The sequence below is a fragment of the Platalea leucorodia genome (assembly GCF_965183815.1).
Source record: "Platalea leucorodia genome assembly, chromosome: 4".
Lineage (NCBI taxonomy): Eukaryota > Metazoa > Chordata > Aves > Pelecaniformes > Threskiornithidae > Platalea > Platalea leucorodia.
The window spans coordinates 113,808,130-113,830,732 of NC_138826.1; the positions used below are offsets into that span (position 1 = coordinate 113,808,130).

The window sequence follows — 22,603 nt, forward strand, 5'->3', positions numbered from 1 at the left end:
AACCAGTCCTGTGCTGAATTCACCCAGGACCAACTGAAGAGACCCAAAATAACAAGTGCAATCAATTATTCACCACATCTATGCATCTGAAGACTTAACATCTGTCACTCAGCAGAGCTTAGCACTCACAGACCTGCAGGGTATTGTGCGGGGTATTGTACGCTGCCCAGAGTTAACCCCTTCTGCCAAAAGTTACCCCCAACTTTGCTGCCCTGGGAAGCCAGGGGAGTGGTGAGGAGCCCCAGTCTGCTGCGGGAGCAGACCAGGAGGCAGCTCCATTTAGTTAAACACTCACTTTAAATGTTATTTCTAATTGCTACCTGGGTTCACAGCAGCCCATCCTCCCTTCCTCAGACCTTTTGGATGCATGGCCCCTGCAGGGAAAAGCTGTCCCAGCCCCATGGGGTACCTGACAATGCTACCAGCCTCTTCCTAGCAATGCAGCTGGAGATTTCATTTGCCCTGTCCATGACCATGGTGGGCTGACGGTTTTCAGATACTCAGGAATAGAAAAATCCTGCTCCACACAGTTTACAGAAAGACTTGCAGAGGTTTAACACAACACTTGTTAATGAAAAGACAGGCGAGCAACATAAATTAGGAAAAGAGGTGAAAAAACCCCAAGGAAATTTGTGTAGGAATCAACTATACATCGATAGTGTGTATCAATTATCTGTGATCAACTACAGTCATTGAAAACTCTATCATATATGTTGACAGTAAGTCCCTATCTCCTTGGGATTTCCTCCTTTCCATCCGATGTCCTGTAAGATCGGCGATACAGAAATTAGGCGGAGAACGAAGACAGAAGAAAACCAGACCTTTGCAAGCCATTAAACTAGATCTGGGCTGTGTGCATGGGAATGTGTATTTTGGTGACATTATACATCAGAAAGGGTGGCCAAGTCTGAGGCACTCTGTGTGAAAGGAGCCGAAGAAAAAACTGCCTAAACACCCCTTACGTAAGTCCATTGCACTTAAAACTCTAAAAATACCAGCTATCAAAGTACAGACAAAAATCAGCAAGAAATAAGACGATTTGGAGTGAGTTCACCCTTGCTTACAGTGGAGTTGCTCCGGGATCAAATGTTTGCCTGCAGGTTTGATGTTAAAGCTGAGCTTTGGATGCCCGAAGGCAATGTTGGTCAGCCCCATGGCAGGCAGTTTGTCAGGGGCTGGGAACATTTCCAAAATTTTTTGAAAATCTACTGCTCATGCCAAGAGCCGATACCCTGATCCTCGAAGGTGAGGGAGAAGGCCCTTTCCCTCTGCTCCACAGTCAGACTGCCCACAAAGTCCTTCATATTAAATTAAGAAATATCAGGAGAGGTGCAATTAGTTGGCTCAGCAGCACTTACCGGCCTCTCTGAGATTTTCTTCATACTTTTTCCCCTAAAAGGTGAACAGTGGCAACTCTCTGTGACTAGGAATATGGGATATGACAAATACAAACAGAAAGCAGAAGGGAGACTCGTGTTACAGTACTGGGCTGTAGGAGCTTCTTGGTACCCAGTTTTGGGTAGGGTCTGCAGCCTCGAGTCTGCCCTTCAGGGTAAATAACCCTGTGGGCTGGCGGAGGGCTGATCCTAACTCCTCCTCCTGAGCTGTTCTGTACGGTAACTCCACAATGGTGGGTTTACATATAGTGTATCAAATGTGCAGTAAGGATTTTGGAAGAAGAGTAACTTCAGGGTAAATTATACACATAAGAGTTCAACTTGGTTTCCCATGGTGTGGTGTTTTGCAGCTGACGAGCAGGGACACTCCTTTTTAGGGGGGACAGTGTGCAGAGAGCAAGTATTTACTCGCAAGGGGCTTTTTCTAGAGGGAGCTCTAGTGCATCGTATGTACAGTTGCTCTTTACGTTCAGCACCATGATAACAAAACAGTCCAATCTGAGTGCCAAGATATAACAGTCTTATTTTACAGTTTACAAGCCCGATGTGGTCTCAAACGTACGGTTTCTAATTTCCATTTTGAACATGGTGTGTTCTTCCTGCAGGTCTGAATGCAGTAACTGCGAGGTTGGAGAGCAGTGCGGTGTGATAATGCACGGCAATGCCGTCACTTTCTGTGAGCCATATGGTCCCAGAGAACTGGTAAGTGAAGGCTGGCTCATCTCCTGGGGCTGGGACTGCAGACTATGAATTGAGGCTGCCTCGGCTGCAGAGATGTCGGTGTGTTTTGAAAGTTTGGTGTTCAGCAGAGAGGCTCTTAAGCAAGGCGATAGGGGCATAGAAGAGCATCCCAGGAACACCCCAGTGTTTTAAACGATAGATGCTAATCAAAGGTTATTTCAGTAGTTTGCAAGGGGAAGTCTCTTGATCCGGTATGCATCGCAGTTCTTTAAAGTATCTATAAAAGATTGGAAAGGCAAGGAAATAGAACTGTGTTGTCAAACTGGCATCGTTCTCTTTTTATTTCTGACAATGAAAAAAAGACAAGGTTCATTTTTCTTCTCTTATTTTATTAGCGGTGTCCTGTTTTTTCTTGTTGCTGTTGACAAATGTTAATTTGGTTGTAAAACATCACTTGTGAACAATGCGTCTTACAGACTTAAATGCAGCCTGGAGCAAGCACCTGCCAGTCTCAGGCAAGTGTATGTAACAAACTGAGTCGTGATGAAGGTGACAATTAATTTCATTGGGGAGTAGTTTGGTCATAAAATTGCTGTAAGAAACAACATGGTGCAATTTGCATTAACTTGGGATCATCTGGGTGTGGAAAATGAATTGAAAGATATATAATCACATGCTGATGCTGGGCAGCTAGTTGCAGTGATACACATAAAATGGGAGTTTTGGAAAGAACTGAAAAATTAAAAAAAAAACAACTCAAAGCCTGTGTAATTCAAAATTAATTTTCATGTTTTCAACAGTTTTCTGAGTGGAGGGAGAGGCTGATTAGAGCTATTTGAAGAGTGTACATGGAAGAGGGCCATAAAACAGAAGTGGTTTTGGCCAAGCATCTTCTCTTCATTTCAGACACTGACAATTCTTTTAACAGGGTTAATTTTACATCCTTAACTGCGACCAGAATTCCACAAATGCAATGTAGATATTGCTGGTGTGGTGACTGAAAGGCATAAACACATATAAAACTAATTCAGAGGTTTTATGGATAAAGGAGAATTTCAGTCATTTTCCTCACAGCCAGCTCCAGCCGGGGAATCCTGACAGGGATGCTAAATTGCCTCTCTGCTACTTTGAATCCTATTTGAATGTGCTATGCTTCATTAACTGCCTTTAGAAGAGATGCATTGTTTATGTCCTGCGCAAAAATGAAGTCACACTACTGGGATATCTTTCCCAATTTTTAAACTCATTTTTAGTTGCAGTATTGAGCATAGGTAACACTCCCTGAAAAACAATCTATTTACGACATTTAGCAAACCCAGGGTCACAGCTATTAGGGTTTTGAAATGTCATTAATTAGCTGTCTTGTCCCTGCTGATATGTAATTTCGACTACCCTTAGTAATCATGAATTGGCTTCAAAATGCAGTGTTGGACTGTATTTGTCATATTACCATGTGGTAAAATAGCACTACCATGGCACCAGGAACTTCGAAAAATTTATTATGATGCCAAAGTGGTGTGATTAAATAATCAGCTGAAAAAATCATCATGCTTATAAACAGTTAGCAGCCTAATAATGAAAGTGTTTATAAATATTATGGCAGTGTTGCAGAAAAATCAAATCCTTCTGAAGGAACATGCTAATGGCTTAACGTTTTGGATGAGCACAGGATGGTATTTGTGCCAGAGGTCTGACCTAGTTTTATTTTTGAATATGGACATAGGTTTAAATCCCTATTTTCTGAGAACCAACCTGTTTCTGATTTGTAGTCACATTTCGGCGATTTCACAACATATCTCTTCCTGTCACAAATTTTAAAACCTGTTTCATTTATCCAGTCATTATGCATTTTTATTCTATTACCTTTACTATTTCAATCCTATTCTGTCCCTACTTGAAATAGCTCTTGAAATCTCTGTTCCTGTTCATGGCTCCTAGTGCCACATTATTGCTTTAAAATACTTAGTCAAGAAGAGTTGAATTTGCAAAATGTATTATATCAACAGCTGTGACAGCTGCTGGTTTGCTTCCTTGACCTCCCTCTCTTCTCCTGCCTCCCAGCAGCTGCCTGTTACTGCAGGCAAAGGGGTTTTTAATGCCAACTGTCTATGTCCATTGGTGAGAATTTACCACTGGCAAAATCCTGGAAACATGTATAGTGTCAGAGATGTTGCAAGCAAAGGAGAATAGCTACTAAAGGCTCCCTACCAGCCTCTCTGCAGCGTCTGAACTTAACAGTCCTTTGCAGAACTTTGCAAAAAGTTTTTAGTATGTCTAACGCTTTTTTCTAAAGCATTACTGAAATGACTTATAACATAGTCCGTTTTAAGCCTACGTGAATACCTCTTCTGTGATAACTGATACATTTAATTTCTTGGTGATATGGGCCACTGAACATTGATAAAGGGTTTCATTTTCAAATTAGAACTTGCACAACATAATTAATTGAATGTAAACTAATATAATAGGTACTCATAACTCAAGTCAGAAAGCACTTTATTATTTGGCATGATAAATGTGATACTTAATACTGAATTGATCCTGACAGAATGGACTTAAATGGGGATGTGACTGTATTTTTAAAGGAGTTACATAAATGCAGCTTCCCTATTTTTGTTTAAGGACTAAAATTACCTGTTAAGAATATTCCAAAGAGAGGAAAACTGTATATTAAGTAAACATTATGTACAGATAGTGCCAAATTTTGAGATAGTGTTTGAAGTTGCTGTTTGAGATGATTGTGAAGCCTTGGGAGTCTGTCCCACTGAAAAACTTCCTAAATTTCCATGCACCCTCCTAAAGCACGTGTAGTCTTGTTATCAGCTAATCTTCAGTGCCCTTCAGTGAAGATCCAATTCTTTAATATTTATAAGAAGTTCCTCTCCATATGTAATATGTATGTAGAAAAGAAACAAAACACACCAGAAATTCTGCCAACTCCTGCAGGTCTCCATCTATTATTTTCAAAGGCATCATTTCACAAATACCTCAGCTTGGGTCAAGTCCAGCCCCTTTTGCTCTTCTGCACCATCGCCTGTCCCCTCCCGCCGGGGGGAGAGGTGGTATCCGTACGAGCACCAGTGGGCTGCGTGGCGAACCACTCCAGAAAATGAATGCAGTTTAAAACTAACTTGCAAAGGAAAAAGGCTAATAGTTTTAACAGAAGTCAGCTATCCGAGCTGATTTAACGTGCAGCTGCCCAAAAGCTGATGTTAGTACATGGGAGTGGGGGGAGCTATCACCTAGGGATTTGTTAATCATATACATTTGCATATACGTACACATTCTGAATATACATTTGCAAAGATACGGAAATTCTTTTGAAAGTCTCCAAAGACAGAAAAGCCAACACAGGTGACTGAGAGATAACATTTGTTCTGTGTCAATGGGGCCCTAAATAACAGTGATAAAACATCTGCATTTAGGACTAGCTTTTGTTCAGTGTCATGCAGTGATGCACAGGGTAATAAGGGACTTCAGACATGAGAGAGATCTCTCTCACCAGTTTTCATGTTTATCTGCATAGTGGATAGTTAAAGAGCGCAGGAATACCTGATAATGGAGGAATCTCTGCTTTCACCATGTGACTCGGGGAAATGATGCAGAAATTGTACTGTTCATCATTACAAAATGCTGATAAAATTGCCTTTGTAATACTGCCATAGTTAATGGGCGCTTGAAAGAATGCAGCATCTTCCAAGTCATTGAGTCTAATCTTTACTTGGGTACTGGCTTTTTTAGAAAATGACAGTTTAGTGTCCATAAGCTCAAATGTTTATCTATATTTTGCTGATTACTACTTTTTTTCATTCTTATCTACTATTCAGTTTCCTCTACATCACTCATACAGCGATACAGGAGGATCATTCAAGTCCTCCAGGTGCTCTGCTTGGAGCTACCTCCATGCAAATTCCTGGCTGAGCTCTGGTAGCCAAAGCCTGATAGCCCCAGGACCTTACTTCTGCGGCTGAATTTGCTCAGAAGTTTGACTTTTCTGTGGCATATCCATGATATGACACGGTGCATGGGTGCAGATCACAAGGAGCACATCCAGTGGAAGAGCCTGTTGCTGCTCTCATGGGAAATGACTTGAATTACTGGTGTGTAGGGTCTGACATGGGAGGACAACTCCAAGGTCTTGAAATCTAGGATGCAGGCATTGCTGGTAACAATATCAGATGAATTTATTTAAGGTGTTTGCTGTTCCTGTTCTTCCAATTAGATGACTTCTTTTATGATTGTGTAAACTTACTGTCCGGCCAGATCATGCTTTTTTTACTTTTCTCTTTTCATCTAATGTTGCCATTGCCTTTCAGCTTGTACATTTTTCCTTCTTCAGTGTATCCTCTAAAATCTGCTTATAATGATAAATTATACCTTTGTTGGGTCTTCTGCTAAAGTGAATGAACTAAACTTTGAGCTCCTCTTTTTGGGGTGACCCACCACTTAGTCTTTCTGCTCGCTAAACAGTTGCAATGATTTTTCAGCTCTTTGACGAAGTAACTAGATCAGGCAGTGTTTTTAGGCAGTGCTTCTGCCTTGCTTGTTATGTAGCAGTATCGTTAAGTCCTGCCTTCAAAATGAATTGAAAATAGGTGTCCTTCACAACACTCTAGTGCTTTTTATCTTATAGTATTTTCAGGAAAATAGTCCTAATTTGAGCTACTGAAATATGGGGGCATTGAAAGAAGGGAGGAAGAAAGGCATCAAAGGAGGGCGGTGTGCTGAATACAGAGCGAGCTACTCGATGTTTTCTGCCTGTTTCCAGGTCTTGGTTGGATGTCAACAGTGTGTAGATGCTTCTACAAAATTTCATTGTATATATTATGTAGTGTCACCAAGGTTTTGTTTGGTTTGCTGTTGAAGACTTAGATTTTGTTATTCCCTCTTAATATTTCTTTATATTATTTTAGGTTTACTTAATGTTATTTTTATTATTTATTTGTGATCATTTTTGGTTCTTGTTCTGTGCTGGGAGAAGTAAGTGAAAACTATTCTGTATATACAGATTTATACTAAGCTGACCATAGACCAGAGGTTTCACTTTTTCAATCTTCTGAACGTTGGTCAAGTGCCAGTGTTTCACATAAATGTGCTCAGTTTGTAGACATTAATACAGTAAAAGGAAAAAAAATTCCAGCTTTGACGTATGATGAGATATCAATAATCAAAATGACATAACAGAAATGTCCAAGATCACTCAGCCTGAAAGGGTTGGTGATTCATAGTTTTATGCACTGGAGATCTAGGTATCCAGAGAGTTTCCATGCTTTCAAAGAAAAACAGTGATGAATGTATTGTTTTGCTGATCTAACACAACCTCTCTGCTGTTTGCTTTTCTTCCTGTAGACCACCACTGGCCTTAACACAACTACTGCATCCGTCCTTCAGTTTTCCCTTGGTAAGTTTAGCTCACTCTTTCACCTGAGAAAGTGTAAGAAGTCACTGCCGCAAAGGAAGATGGCCCTTGAGTTCAGGTTTAGCTTTCTGGTTGATGTTCCACTTGCTGTGAGGGATTAGAAAAAAATCTATTAAAAACTGCAGCACATTTATTCATCTCCTTATCTAGAACTCCTAATCTAAACTTTGGAACAGTGCAACTCCAGCGGATACTCTGATGATGGGAGGCATACTTATGTTTGGGTTTCCATTTTTTTCACTTGTTTTATAACCTGATGGATAACATTATAATCTCTTGCTCTTTCTCTGAAGTGTGATTACTGTTTTTAAAAAATGAACTTTTTAAATATTTTAAACTCTTGATGTATTCCAAGTCACAGCTGGGTAGTGCTATTTTTAACACATTTAAAACTAAATGCTATTTAGTTCATATTACCAACAGTGTGGTTGTACGCCGTACTACTTAGAATACCTCCTGTAAGTTATTGCACATTTTCACTGTGTAGTTGTGACTGTAAATTATGGCAGAAGTTGTGGCTTGGGCTGAGGGCAAATTCGGAACACAATTTGTTAACTCATATCTCAGTGTTCAAAATATGAAGGAAAAATGTTTTTATGATACAAATGGTTCAATAAAAAAGCAAGCAGGAAATGTAGCTTGCTTCCTCTGTGGACCCCTGGATATGTGTTTCCAAATCATATTCCTATTTTTAAAAAAGTAATTCTCCGAAAGTATCTCGGCAGAGGTGTGATTAAACTCTGGAAATTAGAGCCATCAGGTAGCTTGGCAGGCAGCTTGTTTTTTCTTTAATGAATTGAAAATCAAAATCCTAGAAGGCTCAGAAATATGTCATTTAAATTCATTTTTACCTGAAGTTGTTCATTTGACTATTTGAGGTCATCATTACCTGTCACCCTGCAATTGACTGCAATGTTAATAGTTCTAAGGATTGGTACCTATCCTTTTAGTTTGAATTACTGTTTTTAAAAAGCCAGCAAAATGTATCCATTCCTAAACTGAATTATTGCATAAATATTGGGCACCTCCAACAAAAACCAGCCTACAGCTACCCCACAGTCGCATTCAGCCAGTGAAAGGGGAACAGCTCACTTGATCTGCTAGGATGTGTCGCTCACCTGCAGAAGCCCTCCCACCCTTGGCTGTGCCCAAGGATAGGTGACTTCCATAATGCTGCAAGTTTGTGATGACGGAGGAATTTTGCTTTTCAGGAAAATTTACAATAATCTTCTATGGATTATTCTCACAGTGACCCAGAGTGGTTAACAGCCATATAACCTGAATGGGTTGGTAGGTGAACGTTTGCTGTCACAGCTCGGTGGCTGGTGTCTGCCACAGGTGAACTGTGGAAGAGTGCAGGCTCCCAGAAGTTTCAAAATTAGACGTAAGATTTCACTAGTAGCCTTTGTTCCTGTCAGCTGGGGAAGGTCAAATAAAAAAAGGGTAAGAACAGGCTGAGTAGTAAATACCCTATATGACAGGATTGCCATGAATATATGGTGAGAATACCTTATCCTGTACCAGTGGGAACCAGTAAAATCCCCAGTATGATGGAGCAGGAGAGGGGTGGATGCACATCTGAGTAAATCAAATTTCAGCTTGAAGTTCAAAATGTATCACATTTCCCCATGTGCCTATGTTAGGTTTGAAATACAGTGCAGATTGGTTTTGTAACTGATAAAAACCGGCGTGAGCCGGGGGACTGCTGCTGAGCTCAGCAGTACTTGCCTTTCGAATCATAAATCTAAACACTTGCCAGTTTCCAGCTTATTCCCAAATGTCCGATTTAATCATAACCCTATTTAGGGATTCATCCAAGGGAATTGCCTTTTTTTAAAGAATGTTTAACACTTTCTATCGACCGCAGAATAGCTTAAGCTGCAATCTTTTGGGGATATCTTTATAGTAAATTTATCACCTAGCTTTGGCCACATTAAAGTGCATACCCTTTGATTTCTCTTACCACTAAAATTATCAGATGGAATTTTGTATTTGCAGGTATATAAGCAGATGAGGACTGGGAAATGAAGCAAAAAAATGGTTCTGATTTCACCGTAAATCCCAGATCTTTTTAAAGTGTGTGGTCAGGAAGGGTAGCGCCCTGGTGAATTTTTCCTTAGTTGATATTCTGTGTAGTTTCCTTCATGTACCACCTATTTGGTAGGCTTGCCCTTTAAAGGGCAATGGGGTTGAAAAGAAGCACTTAAGATGAAGGCTTATTTAGGATGAAAAGGTAATTAGTAAGGCCTATTCAGCACATAGGACAACATTAATGGGCAGTATCCTTTCTGAGTGAGAGCAACTTGTCTGCCACACAGCATTCACTGGGAGCCACCTGGAGCTGGTGGCATTGCCTTTTGATCCAGGGCTGGGGTAGTGTTTACATTTGTGCACTCTCTGCCCAAGTGTGCAGAAAATTTCAGTTACTTTGGGTGTCTTAATCATCCATGACTACATTTCTCCAAGACCAAACGCCGACATATGAAAGACAAAGTCTAGCAGTTTCCTTAATGTTCAGTGGGATTGTTAATTGAGATATTTAAAGCAATGCCTTTCGGCACTCTCAGGCCAGAACATCTAATTGAACAGCTTGGGATTGCAGGATATTGCACAAAAGCCTCCAGACTCAGCTGCCATACAGTGTTAGTCTGATTCATTAGCTGAAATATTTTCTGTTTCTCACTCCAAAGTTCAGACTTTTCCCCTTAGCTACATCCCTGAACTTCTCCAGGGATGAACGTGATCTGTCATTTGCGTAGGCCACTATGATGGAAGGTGACTCATAGTACTGAGAGATTAACAACTGAGCTAAGCACAGGAAGAAAGAGATCCATGAAATCCCATAAGGAGAAGAGGAAAGGCTTTAAGGGAGTGATGCCAAGGCGTGAGGCGTGCAAGCAGTTCTGCTCGTGTGTTGTTCCTTGGGCATCCTCTTCAAGCATATGCTCCCGTGGCTGTGGTGTATGTGGGCTGTGCATGCTCTGCATGGGGCATTCAGCGTTGGCAGGCTCTTGCCATCCCTCCTTCCTCCACAGTGCCTCTGAGCTGAACACCAAGCTGAAGCCGAAGGTGCTGTGATCAGTACCAACACTCAGCCTGGCCTCCAGGGCAGGTGCTCCTCGGAGCAGTGTATGTCACAACGTGAAGATTGTTTATAGAAAATATTATATTACCTTGAAAAACTTTGTTCCGTAGCTCCTTTCCTTACATCTTAGTATTGCTAGATCACTTTTGGCTGTTAAACAATATTTGAAAATGGGAATAACTTGACAAGGAAAGCTGCCACTCTTCAGCTTTGCTGTGTAAAACCCTTGAACACTCCTCTGAGAACAGGAGGACTTTGACAGTATCATGCACTGGATAAATACAAAATGTTTGTAAGGCAGGATCCTACTTTAAAATTGCTTTCCCTTCAACTTTTATGCCATTATCACAAAGATCCTCTGTCATTACTAGAACAAATTAGCAATACTCCCTCCCTCCCCCTCATTTTCTAAAAAAATAAATCTAAACCCCCTACTATTTTGTATTAAACCAAAATTGATTTTGGAGGGAAGGGCTTTCTTTTAAGTTAAAAATGTCTTCTGAGAGGGAATATGTCTTCAAACATTTCAAACAGTTGGCACTTCAGCTCCATTTTTTAAAGATCAAGCCATCAGTCTTGCAAACAAACAACTAGCGAAAGGTCCGAAAGTTTTTTTGCTTTATTTGGAGAAAAAGCTTGAGCTTGGACTCTCCCTTCCACAAAATCATGATAAAGAATTTTTGGGAAAGTTTGGTTCCCAAATCTAACAGATTTCACTTTGAGTCAATCATTAATCCCTGCTTTCAGTCAACCCCAAAACTACCTTTCTAGGCAAATATGTGATTTGCAGTTTTTTCAATTTGATTCTAATCATAAACCATCTTTCCCTAATTGATTTTAGCTAAGTTATGGTCATTTCATATGTGTAGCATTGGCTTTGGTTTCATGCAGAAGAGAGTTTGAAATGAAATGCAAAAGGTGCCACTTAATATGGTACTAAAGCAAAAATATAATTTGCATGCACCCCTAAGAATGAAACCTCTCAGCAGCTTACTGTTATCAGTCCTGCGCACTGCTGTCTGATACACAGGGACAGCACATTCTGGCAGGGATGATTTGCTTTCTTATTCATTGGAATCTTGTGATGGAATTACTACTTTTATATAAGCATCATTTAGTTATCCAACAAAGGACTACAGTGAACTCAAGAGAGAGCTAATGTAAAAAGGAAACTGTAAAAGTATGTAAAGTCTTATTTAGAAATCAAAAAATGTGAGGTAAAGCTTGAAATCCATCAGTGCCCATGCCATATCAAGAAAAATTAACTGTAATCTTTCTTTGTTTTATGCTTAATGCAGTCTTCTGAAACACCGTTCTGTTAGCTTAGTGGTGATCATGCCAGAATTCCTGGTGTGAAGAAAAGGATGTGCAGAAAGTCTGTGACAGCTGCCTGTTGTCCAGGATTTGCCACAGTTTTTATACCTCAGATTTGAAGTGACAAGACCATGGCGTTCTTGAAAAAGTTGGAGTGTATGTTCACTGTGACAAATGAAATGTAAGAAACTCAATATGATGCAGAATAACTCTGCCTGCAATAAATAAAATAATAAAACCCTGTCCCTAAAGTTCTCGTGGGCACTGAGAGTACTACTGAGCTGGCAAAGAAGGTGCTGCTCTCTTAGAGCATTATTCGCTGTTAACATGAAAGACTTGAAGATGCAGGATGCATGAGCAAAGGTGATCTTCAGTGCCTGGACAACCAACAGTCTTGACACTGGAAATTCCTTAGGTACTTTTGCTGCATGGATCATATGGTTAGTCCCTGCTATTGCTAGAAAGCAGACTTGACATGAAGCAAAACATGTATCTAACACATCCATCTTCATTAAAAACACAGTTTTCAGTGTGGCGTTTTAGTAGTAGGAATTAATCTGGGAGAGTGCTTTGTGATTTTGCCAGATGGACTCTGTTTGTCCTCTCAGGAAAATCCCAGTAGGTATTATCCAAAAGATGGGTCACTCATGTTACGGTCTGCACATTGGTCTGGAACCAGAAGCATTTGGACCTTACCTGTAGAGTAAGAGTGGCCCTTTTCTCCTGCTGCCTCTGGGGTAGCTTCTTTCACATTGTTCAGTCACTTCTCTGCCATCTGTTGCTGTTGCCCCTTCCATTGTTCCAGCTTATTTTGTCTAAACATCCATCAGATGACCAAGTTTATTGATGATTTATCTTACAATATTTCACAGGGATCAATCCTACAGCGTTCCATATGGATAAAACTCATCTATTACAATCACAAGCAATACCTACCCGCAGCTTGTCAATCTCCCTTAACAACTTTCTAATGGAACCCTATAGCAAGGATAAATGTGTATATCTATTGGTTTTAATATGGTTGAAATATTATTGAAGAAAGATTATTATTGGTATTCAACTATTCAGGACTTTTTGGTAAGGACAAAACCCCACTAATTCAGGGTGCGGAGACATTACTCGTATGATCTTCTTTCAGTGGTACCCTCTTTGTTCCTATTTTCTGTCTTCCCCAAAAGGAAATAAAATGCTAAACTTTCTGCTTTTACATGCATAAATATTTGGTTGAGTAATCACCCCTGTCTTCACTTCAAATTTCTTGAGCTTTTTAAATCCATCAGACCATCAGCTGTACTTAACTGAAGAGTAATTGTATTACCTGTGAGGACTTTATACTGTCATTTTTTTTAATAGGTGAGGTGCCTGTGCAATGCGCATACCAAGAACTTCCATGTGGCTTAGTTTATTTACAGTCTATTTTTAATGCTGGCTCATTTCACAGTCCTCTGTAAGTGTAATGGAGAAAACTATTTAAAATATGCTATTGATTGCTTTTGATTAGCATATGAGTAAGGGTCATTGATTTAGATGCAGTTCTTTGACATAACAGTTCCAAAAGGGTTTTCATGTCATGCCCTGCCTCGCCCTAAGACATCAGGTTAGTGAATCATTAATCCAGCAGCCTCTATTACTCTTCCTGAACTACCAAGGTCGCCACGGTCTACATGAGAGCTATTTTACTCAGCAAATTTGTGGGCTAAGGGTCTCTGATGTTTGTTGAAGACAAAGCACAGGTAGTGTTTATCTCCTTTAGTAAAAAAAATGCAATTTTTTTTCAGGCTTACGTTTTTCCCTTCATTTTTCTAGTGGCAATTTGACTTTGTTACCAATGTGAGTCTTGCAGAATTAAATTATAAGATGTAATTGATTGTGTAGATAATGGAAATACTTCTTTTTTGCCCTGATGCATATTCAAACTACAGATAATAATAATAACAACAACAACAATAACAATAATAATAATTATTAATAATAATCATCATCATCATTGTTGAATGTACCCTTTGGGTTAGTCCTTACCTGCCAAGCTTCTATGCTTCAGAAAACGTTTACTTCCCTATTAACCTCAGCAAATAGAAGATTGTGATGGACAAAAATAATCTTACAAAAATTATCTAATTACATAAATAGTGCAGCTGATTCACTGAACTCCATGTATCTCTGTGGAGGAAACAGCAGTCTTTCTGGGCTGTCCCCTAGAGCCGCAGCTGGAGGGCTCTGCAGAGCACCTGCACAGGACAGCGATTCCTTCTCCTTCCCACCAGAAACATCCCAACTGCACTGGGCTCAGCCGCATGAACAACGGCGACTGCATTTAGCCCCATGTAACAGTCTGAATACACTTATCATTTATATTTTTATCATGCTTTTCATGTTCTGGTGGCAGCTGTTATATTGACAGTACTGCTTTTTATGTTGTCTATTTATCCTCTGCTTGGATTCAGACCACTCAATAGAAATTGACACATCCAAACATGTTTTGTAAAATAGGCCATAGCTTTGGCTGAGAGGAACCATTGCTGATCATTTTCTCTTAATTTCCAGCTTTGTTTAGTCAGCTTTACAATTAGCAGAAGCTATCAGATGACTGACAAATGCTGTGATAGCCGTTTCATGAGGTAGCACTGGGCTTGCCCTCAGCAGAACGGAGCACAGATGAGCAATTTCCTTCAGAATTGCTATGAAAAGTCACCCACGTGTCTCTAGAGAAATACCAAAGTGAAAAATAATCCCCTTCTGAGTGCAGCGTGGAAGAGTATTTGAACTTTTAAATCCCTCACTATCTTGTTAGCTGAACACAAAAACACTCATGGAAGAAACTGTGGTGCCAAATGTGTTGGGCATGTTGAGCCACCTCCTTCACTTTAGTCACCTGCATGGATGATTTCCTTCAGTCACCCAAATTTCTCCTGCTCTGATGCCTTCCAGGAGGCACCAGGTTTGCTGTGCGGGCATGGCACATCCATACGGTCGTGTTGATAGTGGTACCAACAAGGAAGAGGTGGCCAGTTCTGGTGGCCTGGTGGTCACAGGACAGATAGACTGTCTTGCATTAGGCAAACGTGGAGGACTTTTGGGTGGGCATGAGGTTCTAAAGGATTTCATTGCCAGGAAACTGGCTAATAAAATTGTGTTAGAACCCTCTGAACTGAGCCTAAATAATGCATAAAACCGTTTTTTACAATAGGTAATTTAAAGCACTGATGTCCATAAGAAATGAAGATTTTGAAATGAAGCTTGGTTGTTGCTGTATGCAGATCCAGTCCCCTCTAAGCAATGAGAACAGAGCACTGAGTGTATCTGAACCCCCGGGTTGTTTTGTCCTAATTTCTTTCCAATACATGTGGGAAAAGCTTGAGAATTTGATATAATTAAATGCTAAAATTGGTGTCATTCACTATTCTGCATTTCTTCTGCTTGCTTCATTTCCCATTGTCCCCCTGATAAAACAATATTAAGGTTTGTGACTCGCCACCCAAATTGCCATTTGCTATTGCCTGCCATGAAACCTGCTAGTTTCCCCTTCGTGGCAGAGAAATCCTTTGTGTAGATGCATAAGTTATAAATTACATCTAATGTGAAAGAATAAGACAGGTAAGTAACATCATCTAGCACACTTCACATAGCATGTGGAAATGTTAGGTGGTGTTTATTGATTTTGCTGAGTTGTACAAGGGGGGTTGCCTAGATAATGCCTAGATTGAAACCAGGGTTTAAAGTTAATGCCCTATTTGAAAGACACTTTAATAGTCTTGGGGCGAAATGATTTGTATTGTTTTGGCTAGCCCAAGGTTACAATGAAATACTGTCTCTATTACTTCCGTACCAGGGCTTCTCTGCCACTGTTAGGAATTAAAATGTGAGCGTTACAGATTTACTGTACAGAGAAAAGCAGAAAAGATAAAGAGAGCCTCAGGATTCAGAGCCAGGGCAGGTGGCCGAGCCACCGCCTCGCAGTCGAACATGGGCCATTATGGAATTGGTTGCTGCACATAATAAATTCTGGATTACAGACTGACTTTCATCTTAATCCTGCTCATATCATTGTATGAGGATAACACTTTTGTATGATTAAAATTGTCCATTTTTGAATTAACTCACACAACAAAGCATCTGTAGTTCCCGGGGTGGGGGGGAACAGAGAAGCCCCCAGCTCAGCAGAACACTCCTGGGTCTTTCTCCAGTGGGGGAGGGAGGGGTTTCCATGAAAGCAAAAGCAGATAAAAATAGAAAAGTCTGTCAGGAATTGCAAAAAAAAAAGCTTTTGCCAAACCAATTATTATCTACCCACATATAAAGTTAAAGGCAGGCAGTCAGTTTTACAGGATTTCAGAAGACAGACACACCTCAGCTCAGGACTTGGCTGGAGAAAAAATGTTTCCCAGATTTTCTTAGTGACAGGGAATTTCACTAGAGCATGCAAGGAGGCTACTTTCAAATCTTTTTATTTGAGATACCACCTCTTACGCAGCAGTTCTTGTGTTTTCTGTACTGCCTCTCTAGAATGGACTGTCTGTAGGGATCTAAATAAAACATTTACCTTCCTGCAGTATTTTAATACCCTTATCAGCGCCTTATGTGGCTCATTTTCTTGATTATTGACCTTCGCAGCTGACCCGGGCTGCTAAACGGAGAAAAAAAACCCTCTCTTTCTACTTATTGATACATATAACTGTACTATTGAACTACTTTAAGATGCTATAATTTAAATTTTACCCAGCTTCATGGAAAGCTCACCCTCTCAGACAATCTCCTCATAATCTGCCATTAAGCATTTAGTGGCAATAACATTGAAGCATGCAATATGAGTATACAAGTAAAAAATGTTACTGAGCACAGGGCTTACTACTTGGTCAGACATTCAAGAACCACTGTAAGGGTATTTCTGGGGAGTTATTGATATTATTGCTTCAGTAGCTGTAATTACTGGGTATCCGTTACATCCAGGTCTTAACAAGTTTACTCTCTTTGCCTTCAGCAAGGTACTCTATAAAATGTTAGTGCACTTAAGAATGCGGGTAAATTTAGAAGCATCATTTAATTATTTGTTTGGCAACAGACACATTACCCAAGCACATACCTGCTGCCTGTATCTCAGAAAGATACGCTATAAACAGCTGAGCATCTTTACATCAGAATAAATTGGAAACTGGCATAAGGGAAATACAGCTTTCTGCCTGGCTTATTTTTCTCTCCTTAATGTTCTCAGCACAAAAAGCAATACGAATTGTGATCTGATCTTGTTCATTAGAAGAGAACAAATTTGCGTGAGTGCCGGAAGCACATCGTATCTCTGAATATAGATAGGCTAAGAGGAAGTTGAGCCAGATAAGTATTTCGTCAGACTTTACTTCTCATCTAAAGGAAATTAGCTGCATTAATTCATAAAAAGTACATTCACTGTTCTTGGGAATCCTGGAAAGAGGTGGGTGGGAAGGGACCGCGGGAGGTCACCTCCTCCAGTGCTCCCCCCACGCTCCAGCCAGGACCACCCTCTGGGTGAGGGCAGCTCGCTCAGGGCCCCCTCCACTCCGGGTTTGACTTCTGATTAATTTTTATCAAAGGTATTTACTAATTATTCTTCTCATCTTTTACAGTTTTATGATGGAGGCTTTTAGCATGCTTGTCAACTCTTTACTTTTCTTTGGATGTAACTTCCCAGCATTTCCAAAATCGAACAGCCTAAAGCTGCCAGTGGAACAAAAGTTATCTGCTCTCTGAAACCTGCTGAAAATAAATAGTTGAGACTTTGCATTTAAAAATTCGTAATTCTCACTAATGCTAGCGTAGAACTGATTTTTACCAAAGGCAAATACCATTGACATTTTTGTTTTCTAGTGTCAGATATTTATTTCAGATTGTTTATCAGAACACGTACAGGGGTGCAGATAGTCAAAATCTTCTTCTCACAAGGGAGAAAAACGTAGCCAGCAATAAAAATATTTAATTCTTTCCATGAAAAGGTAGACTAAAATTACAAAATAGAATACGGTTCTTAAAGTTTTTAATTTGAAGATTTTTTTACACTTAAAATAGAACTTGTTCATAAACAAACTTTTTAAAAAATAGTCTAAAGATCTAAAATGTGTTATAATTAAAAATCACACTTGTAACTAAATTCAAAGTTGTGGCTTCAAGGAAAAATGAAAATGCTCTTGTGACCTTCTCTTGAGGAAGTTTTCAGAGGCAGAATGGGCTGAGCACGGAGTTGCACGTTTTTGTACCAGTGTTTCTGGTATATCCAGCACAAACTATTCCGTCTTCTAGCATGGTTAAAATCATCTGGTTCTTGATGAGAAGCCAATATAAACATACACCTAAAAAAAAAATTAGGATCTGCGGAGTGTTCATTATACCAGACTGTATGGTTCATTAATTTGGAAAAAGCTATTAGCAAGCCAGCCAAATCTGACCACTAGTAATTTATACTATCCAGTTCGGCTTAATTCAAGTGATATCAGCAAATCATAATCCTTAGCAAACACTAATCATTTTGCATCACATTAGCAAAATGAATCAATGCAATCTTCTAGCATTAGATAAAACGCAGTTCTTTTCAGCTCCCTTTTGTTTTTCAGGCTACAGACAGGCCACAATTCAAACCCTTCTACAATTTTCTGCGTGAATTTTTCTTGCACGGTTCCACATTAGATTCATTCCCTTAAAGCCAGCATTAGATATCTCATCTGCTTATCCACAGAAGCACTTGCAGGAACTATCAAGAGGTTGTCAAGAGGCGGAGGACGTCACAGTCTATAAGGAGCAAAATATTGCTTCCCTTGCAGATGGCACCCAGTTTTATCTCAGCAAAACACCAGCTTCTAATCAATGTTGTTAAGAAATCTTAGAGACCAACAGCCATATGACTCGGGTTTCTGTAAATCTGACACAGTTGGAGGCAAAGCTGTAGTGAGAATTAATTTTTGCCTGCCATTGTCAGCCTGGATACAAATAACTGAATACCTGGATACAGATACCTGATATGAAGTGCCTTCATAACATCTCTCCTGAAATACTGTGCTCTTAGTACTTCTACCTACATGATATTTTAAAAAATAACGTGTGTAAAATACTCACTAGTTCTTTAGATGGCATTGAAGGAAACCAAAATCAGCTTAATGAGACTTACAAAAAGTGGCAAAGAAGTCATGACCCTCTCAGTTGGACATGTTGCAGGTGGTCAGTGCTGGTCAGGTCCTGGCTATGGGTTATCAATCCTCCAAAACAAGCAGCAAAGCTATTAAGAAGCATAATTTTGTTTCCTTTTTCTAATCTTTCCTGTTTAGTTTAGGTAGAATTAACAAAGCAGCGGTCAGGAGCTGTTTAGCATTCCCACCCATTGCCAGTCAAAACCCTCCCCTATTAGCGTCAATGTCTGGATTCAACTTTGAGCAAATTTTATTGAAATTTGCCTTGGGGCAAAATCCAAGCACATAAAGGGCAAACCAAATAAATCAGTGTTTCAGAATATTCAGTATATGAAAATAGCTGGTTTTTATAATAGAAGCTGCTCCTTGGTTTTGATAACAGACAAAATTGCTGTCTGAGCTTCAAATGTATAATTTAAAATTAAATCCATGAAGGTTGTCTCTGCTTCAGCTTTTTTTCCAAAAGTTTTAGAATTCTGTGAACTTCAGCTAGAAGCCTATCAAAAGGAGTAAAATAACTCCAAAGGAGAAAAATACTTCGTTCCTGGAACCCAAGAACAAGCTTGAATATATATATGTAGAGAAAAAATTAGGCTGTTCTTGGTTAGGGGGTGGTTTGGTGTGTGTCACCACCCCACCCCCCAAAATAGATAATTATACATGTGAGCCCTTAATATTGAAAATATAATCGTAACTCTTAGTCAGATTTAGTTAGCAATAACCTCACCGAGGCATCAGGTTTGCTGTGACATACTCAGCTTAAGAAAGAAATAGCATTTTTCTCTAATGCAGTAACTTACTAATGTAGACTTCTTTATGGTAATCGTTGTGCATATTTTATTACCCATTTTCATGGCTAATTCAAAACCCGGGCATTCTTGATTTCAAACAAGCCTATTCTAATCTCATTCAGAAGGTTTTATGTCATCTTGTACAACTTTTTCTTTGGAGGACGGGAGGGTACGAAGATTTACAGCATGACATCCTGCCCCTGCTGCTCTGCTCGGAGCTGACAAACTGTTTGTTACTGTCTCTGGAAGCAGTGTGAAGGACGCTTCCCTTCCCCGGCTGAATTTGCCTTCAGTTCCTGCTATGTTACTACTTGAATTTTGATCATCTACAAAGTCAGGGTATAGCTTTGCGGTCAAGGTAGAGGCAAACATCCAAACTACAGATTTCTATTCTAAATAATGCTAGTTTAGGATTACTGAAATAATAGTAATATGGAGTAATAGTAGTAGTATTAAGCAATAGTAATATTGAAAGTAATATTGAAAATTATATTGAAAGCCAGTGGCTTTCAGTACCATCTCAGTAAACCTTGTCCTGGAGTGCAGTTGTATGTTGACCTCCATCCCTTTTCTTGGGAAGAAACTCTTAATGTGAGCTAGGATGAATATTGGTTTTGTAAAAGATGCAAGTACCAGATCCTTGTGCTTCTTGCATATTTATAAAAGATGGTTCAAATGGCAAAGAACAATGCCTGAACATCATGATGATTTTTTCAAATGGATGAATTTCATTCTTTTTTTTTTCATTGTCAGTTCAAGTTTTACAGAATTAGATATTTAAATGATAAATAATCTTGCTGTCTTATAATTTTGAGTCAAGAACATAAAACCACATTTGTTGTTACAGCCAGTAACTGCTACATGCATTGGCCCTGAGGACTTTCCCAAACTAATTTTAGTCTTAATACAACCTGTCCTGCTTATTAAAATAATAATAAAACCCAGCATTTGCCTCTCCTCTTTTCATTCTGTCTCCATCATTCTCCTTCCAATAAGACAAGAGAGATACCATGTCTACCTTGCAAAGCCCTTTTTTGGTGGCTCCGTTTCTTTTAAGCAACAAATTTGATCTTCATTGCATAGTTTGAGGGTGTTCAGATTTAGCAGACAGCATTTTTCACATTGATTGTACTGACAGGGAACACTCATTTCCTATCGTCTTTACAGTATGGGCAGCAAATATCACCTTCTCCAGTGTTTTAGCAGCATATTTGGACTTGGCTTTGTTTAAGAGCACTGTACCAAAAGTTGATTGTAACGCTAACTGAAACGGCATGTGCTATAAAGTCTATATTGCTGGTTATTTTTACTGTTTATGTTCCTTTAATTTCTGTCTAACAGAAAACTCAGTATGTTGCTGTTTTGCCTCACAGCCTCTGGCCTGCCAAAGTGGTTAAGCTGGCTGAAGTTCAGTGATTTTTTAACTGAATTCCCCCGAAATAAAATGAACGAGTGTGATTAAGGGTTGGAACTCCTAAATGCCGGAGAAGTAGGAAGCGACAGCAGATGTCACTCAGTAAAGTAGACCATCTCAGCAGATGGACAAATATGAAATGTAAAGGCTTTTCCTGACATCATTTGGTTTTAATGTGATAGAAATAAAATGCCTTGTCAGTAAAATATAACCAGACAGTTGCTTTGTAGTCATTTTGGGTACATGGTTGGTAATTCAAAGGCCTGCTGCCTTTGCAATATTAATTATTCTGTGCCTCGTTACAGCAAGAATACGTGTCAGACCAGCTGAACGTACCACACACAGCTGGAGTGGCTCGGAAGTATCTGTCCCTCTATTTACAATTTAACATTAGTAAAAGATATAAGAAAGCAACTTCGTGGGTCATTTCCAGGATGCTAGTTGATGTATCAGGCAAAATTATAGAGATTTCATCCCATGTTTTGGGGTGTTTTTCCCCCTGCAGAGGTATGTGATATGTATCTCGGGGTAGAAAAGCAGTTCTGTAGAGCTGAGAGCTGCAAATGTGAACTGCCTCAGGGGAGCTGGGGCTGCGAGCAGTGTACTTAATGACATATGTTCCCATTAAAATGTGTAAGCTGTTCTCTTGTACAAGTGGTTAACACCTTTTTAATCAGGCCATTTATTTCATTACAAAAATAAGTACCCCGAGTTGGAAAATGATAGTACTTTATGGTCAGCAGTTTCCACATCCATGTATATATATTTTCACATATATATACATTTAAATATATTAAAAAATGTATATACACAATTTTCAGTGTGACTGAACATATCTGAAGCACGCATAAACATAACATACTACTCAGAGCACCCATAATACATACTCCTACTGTGAGCAAAGCTGTGGTGCTCACTCAGTACTCCTGATGCCATCAGAGGTGCTGTTTAATTGAGAGCTGCTTCTCTTAAATGTGGAAGGTAGCTGATGTCTGCTGCTTTGAATCTCACCTTTTAACCTGCTTATGAAGTAGAAATTTTGATCTTTGGAGCACAGGTTAGGATTTGCTTGTTTCACTGGGTGTTCAGTTTTCTGAGATGGATGAATTATCTGGTGTCTGAGGAAAAATAGTATTTTTAGTGTATTTAATTACCACTCGGGTTGTTTATCATGTTTTCTAGGTTGAATTTTTCAATCCCAGTTTTTGTTATTTTGACTGTCCCCTTTATTAATTGTTAGGCTTATCTTTTGTGACAACACCCAGAAGGCACCCTTTTATAAATCAAAAGTAAATATATTACCCTACCTTGCAGGGGTGCCATAAGGCTTAATTAGTTCATTTTTGTAAAGTGT

The 22,603-nt window shown here is 39.5% G+C and overlaps 1 protein-coding gene across 1 annotated transcript in view; it reads left to right on the forward strand.

Annotated features, from left to right (window-relative positions):
• The window catches only part of RELN (reelin), a gene marked incomplete at its 5' end in the record, with an annotated part of 297,323 nt that overhangs the window by 139,226 nt on the left and 135,494 nt on the right, over positions 1–22,603 (forward strand). Inside the window, 2 exons of the mRNA XM_082311058.1 lie at positions 2,003–2,099; positions 7,428–7,479. Of these exons, the coding sequence (XP_082167184.1) occupies positions 2,003–2,099; positions 7,428–7,479 (149 nt within the window). The remainder of the gene's footprint in view (positions 1–2,002; positions 2,100–7,427; positions 7,480–22,603) is intronic.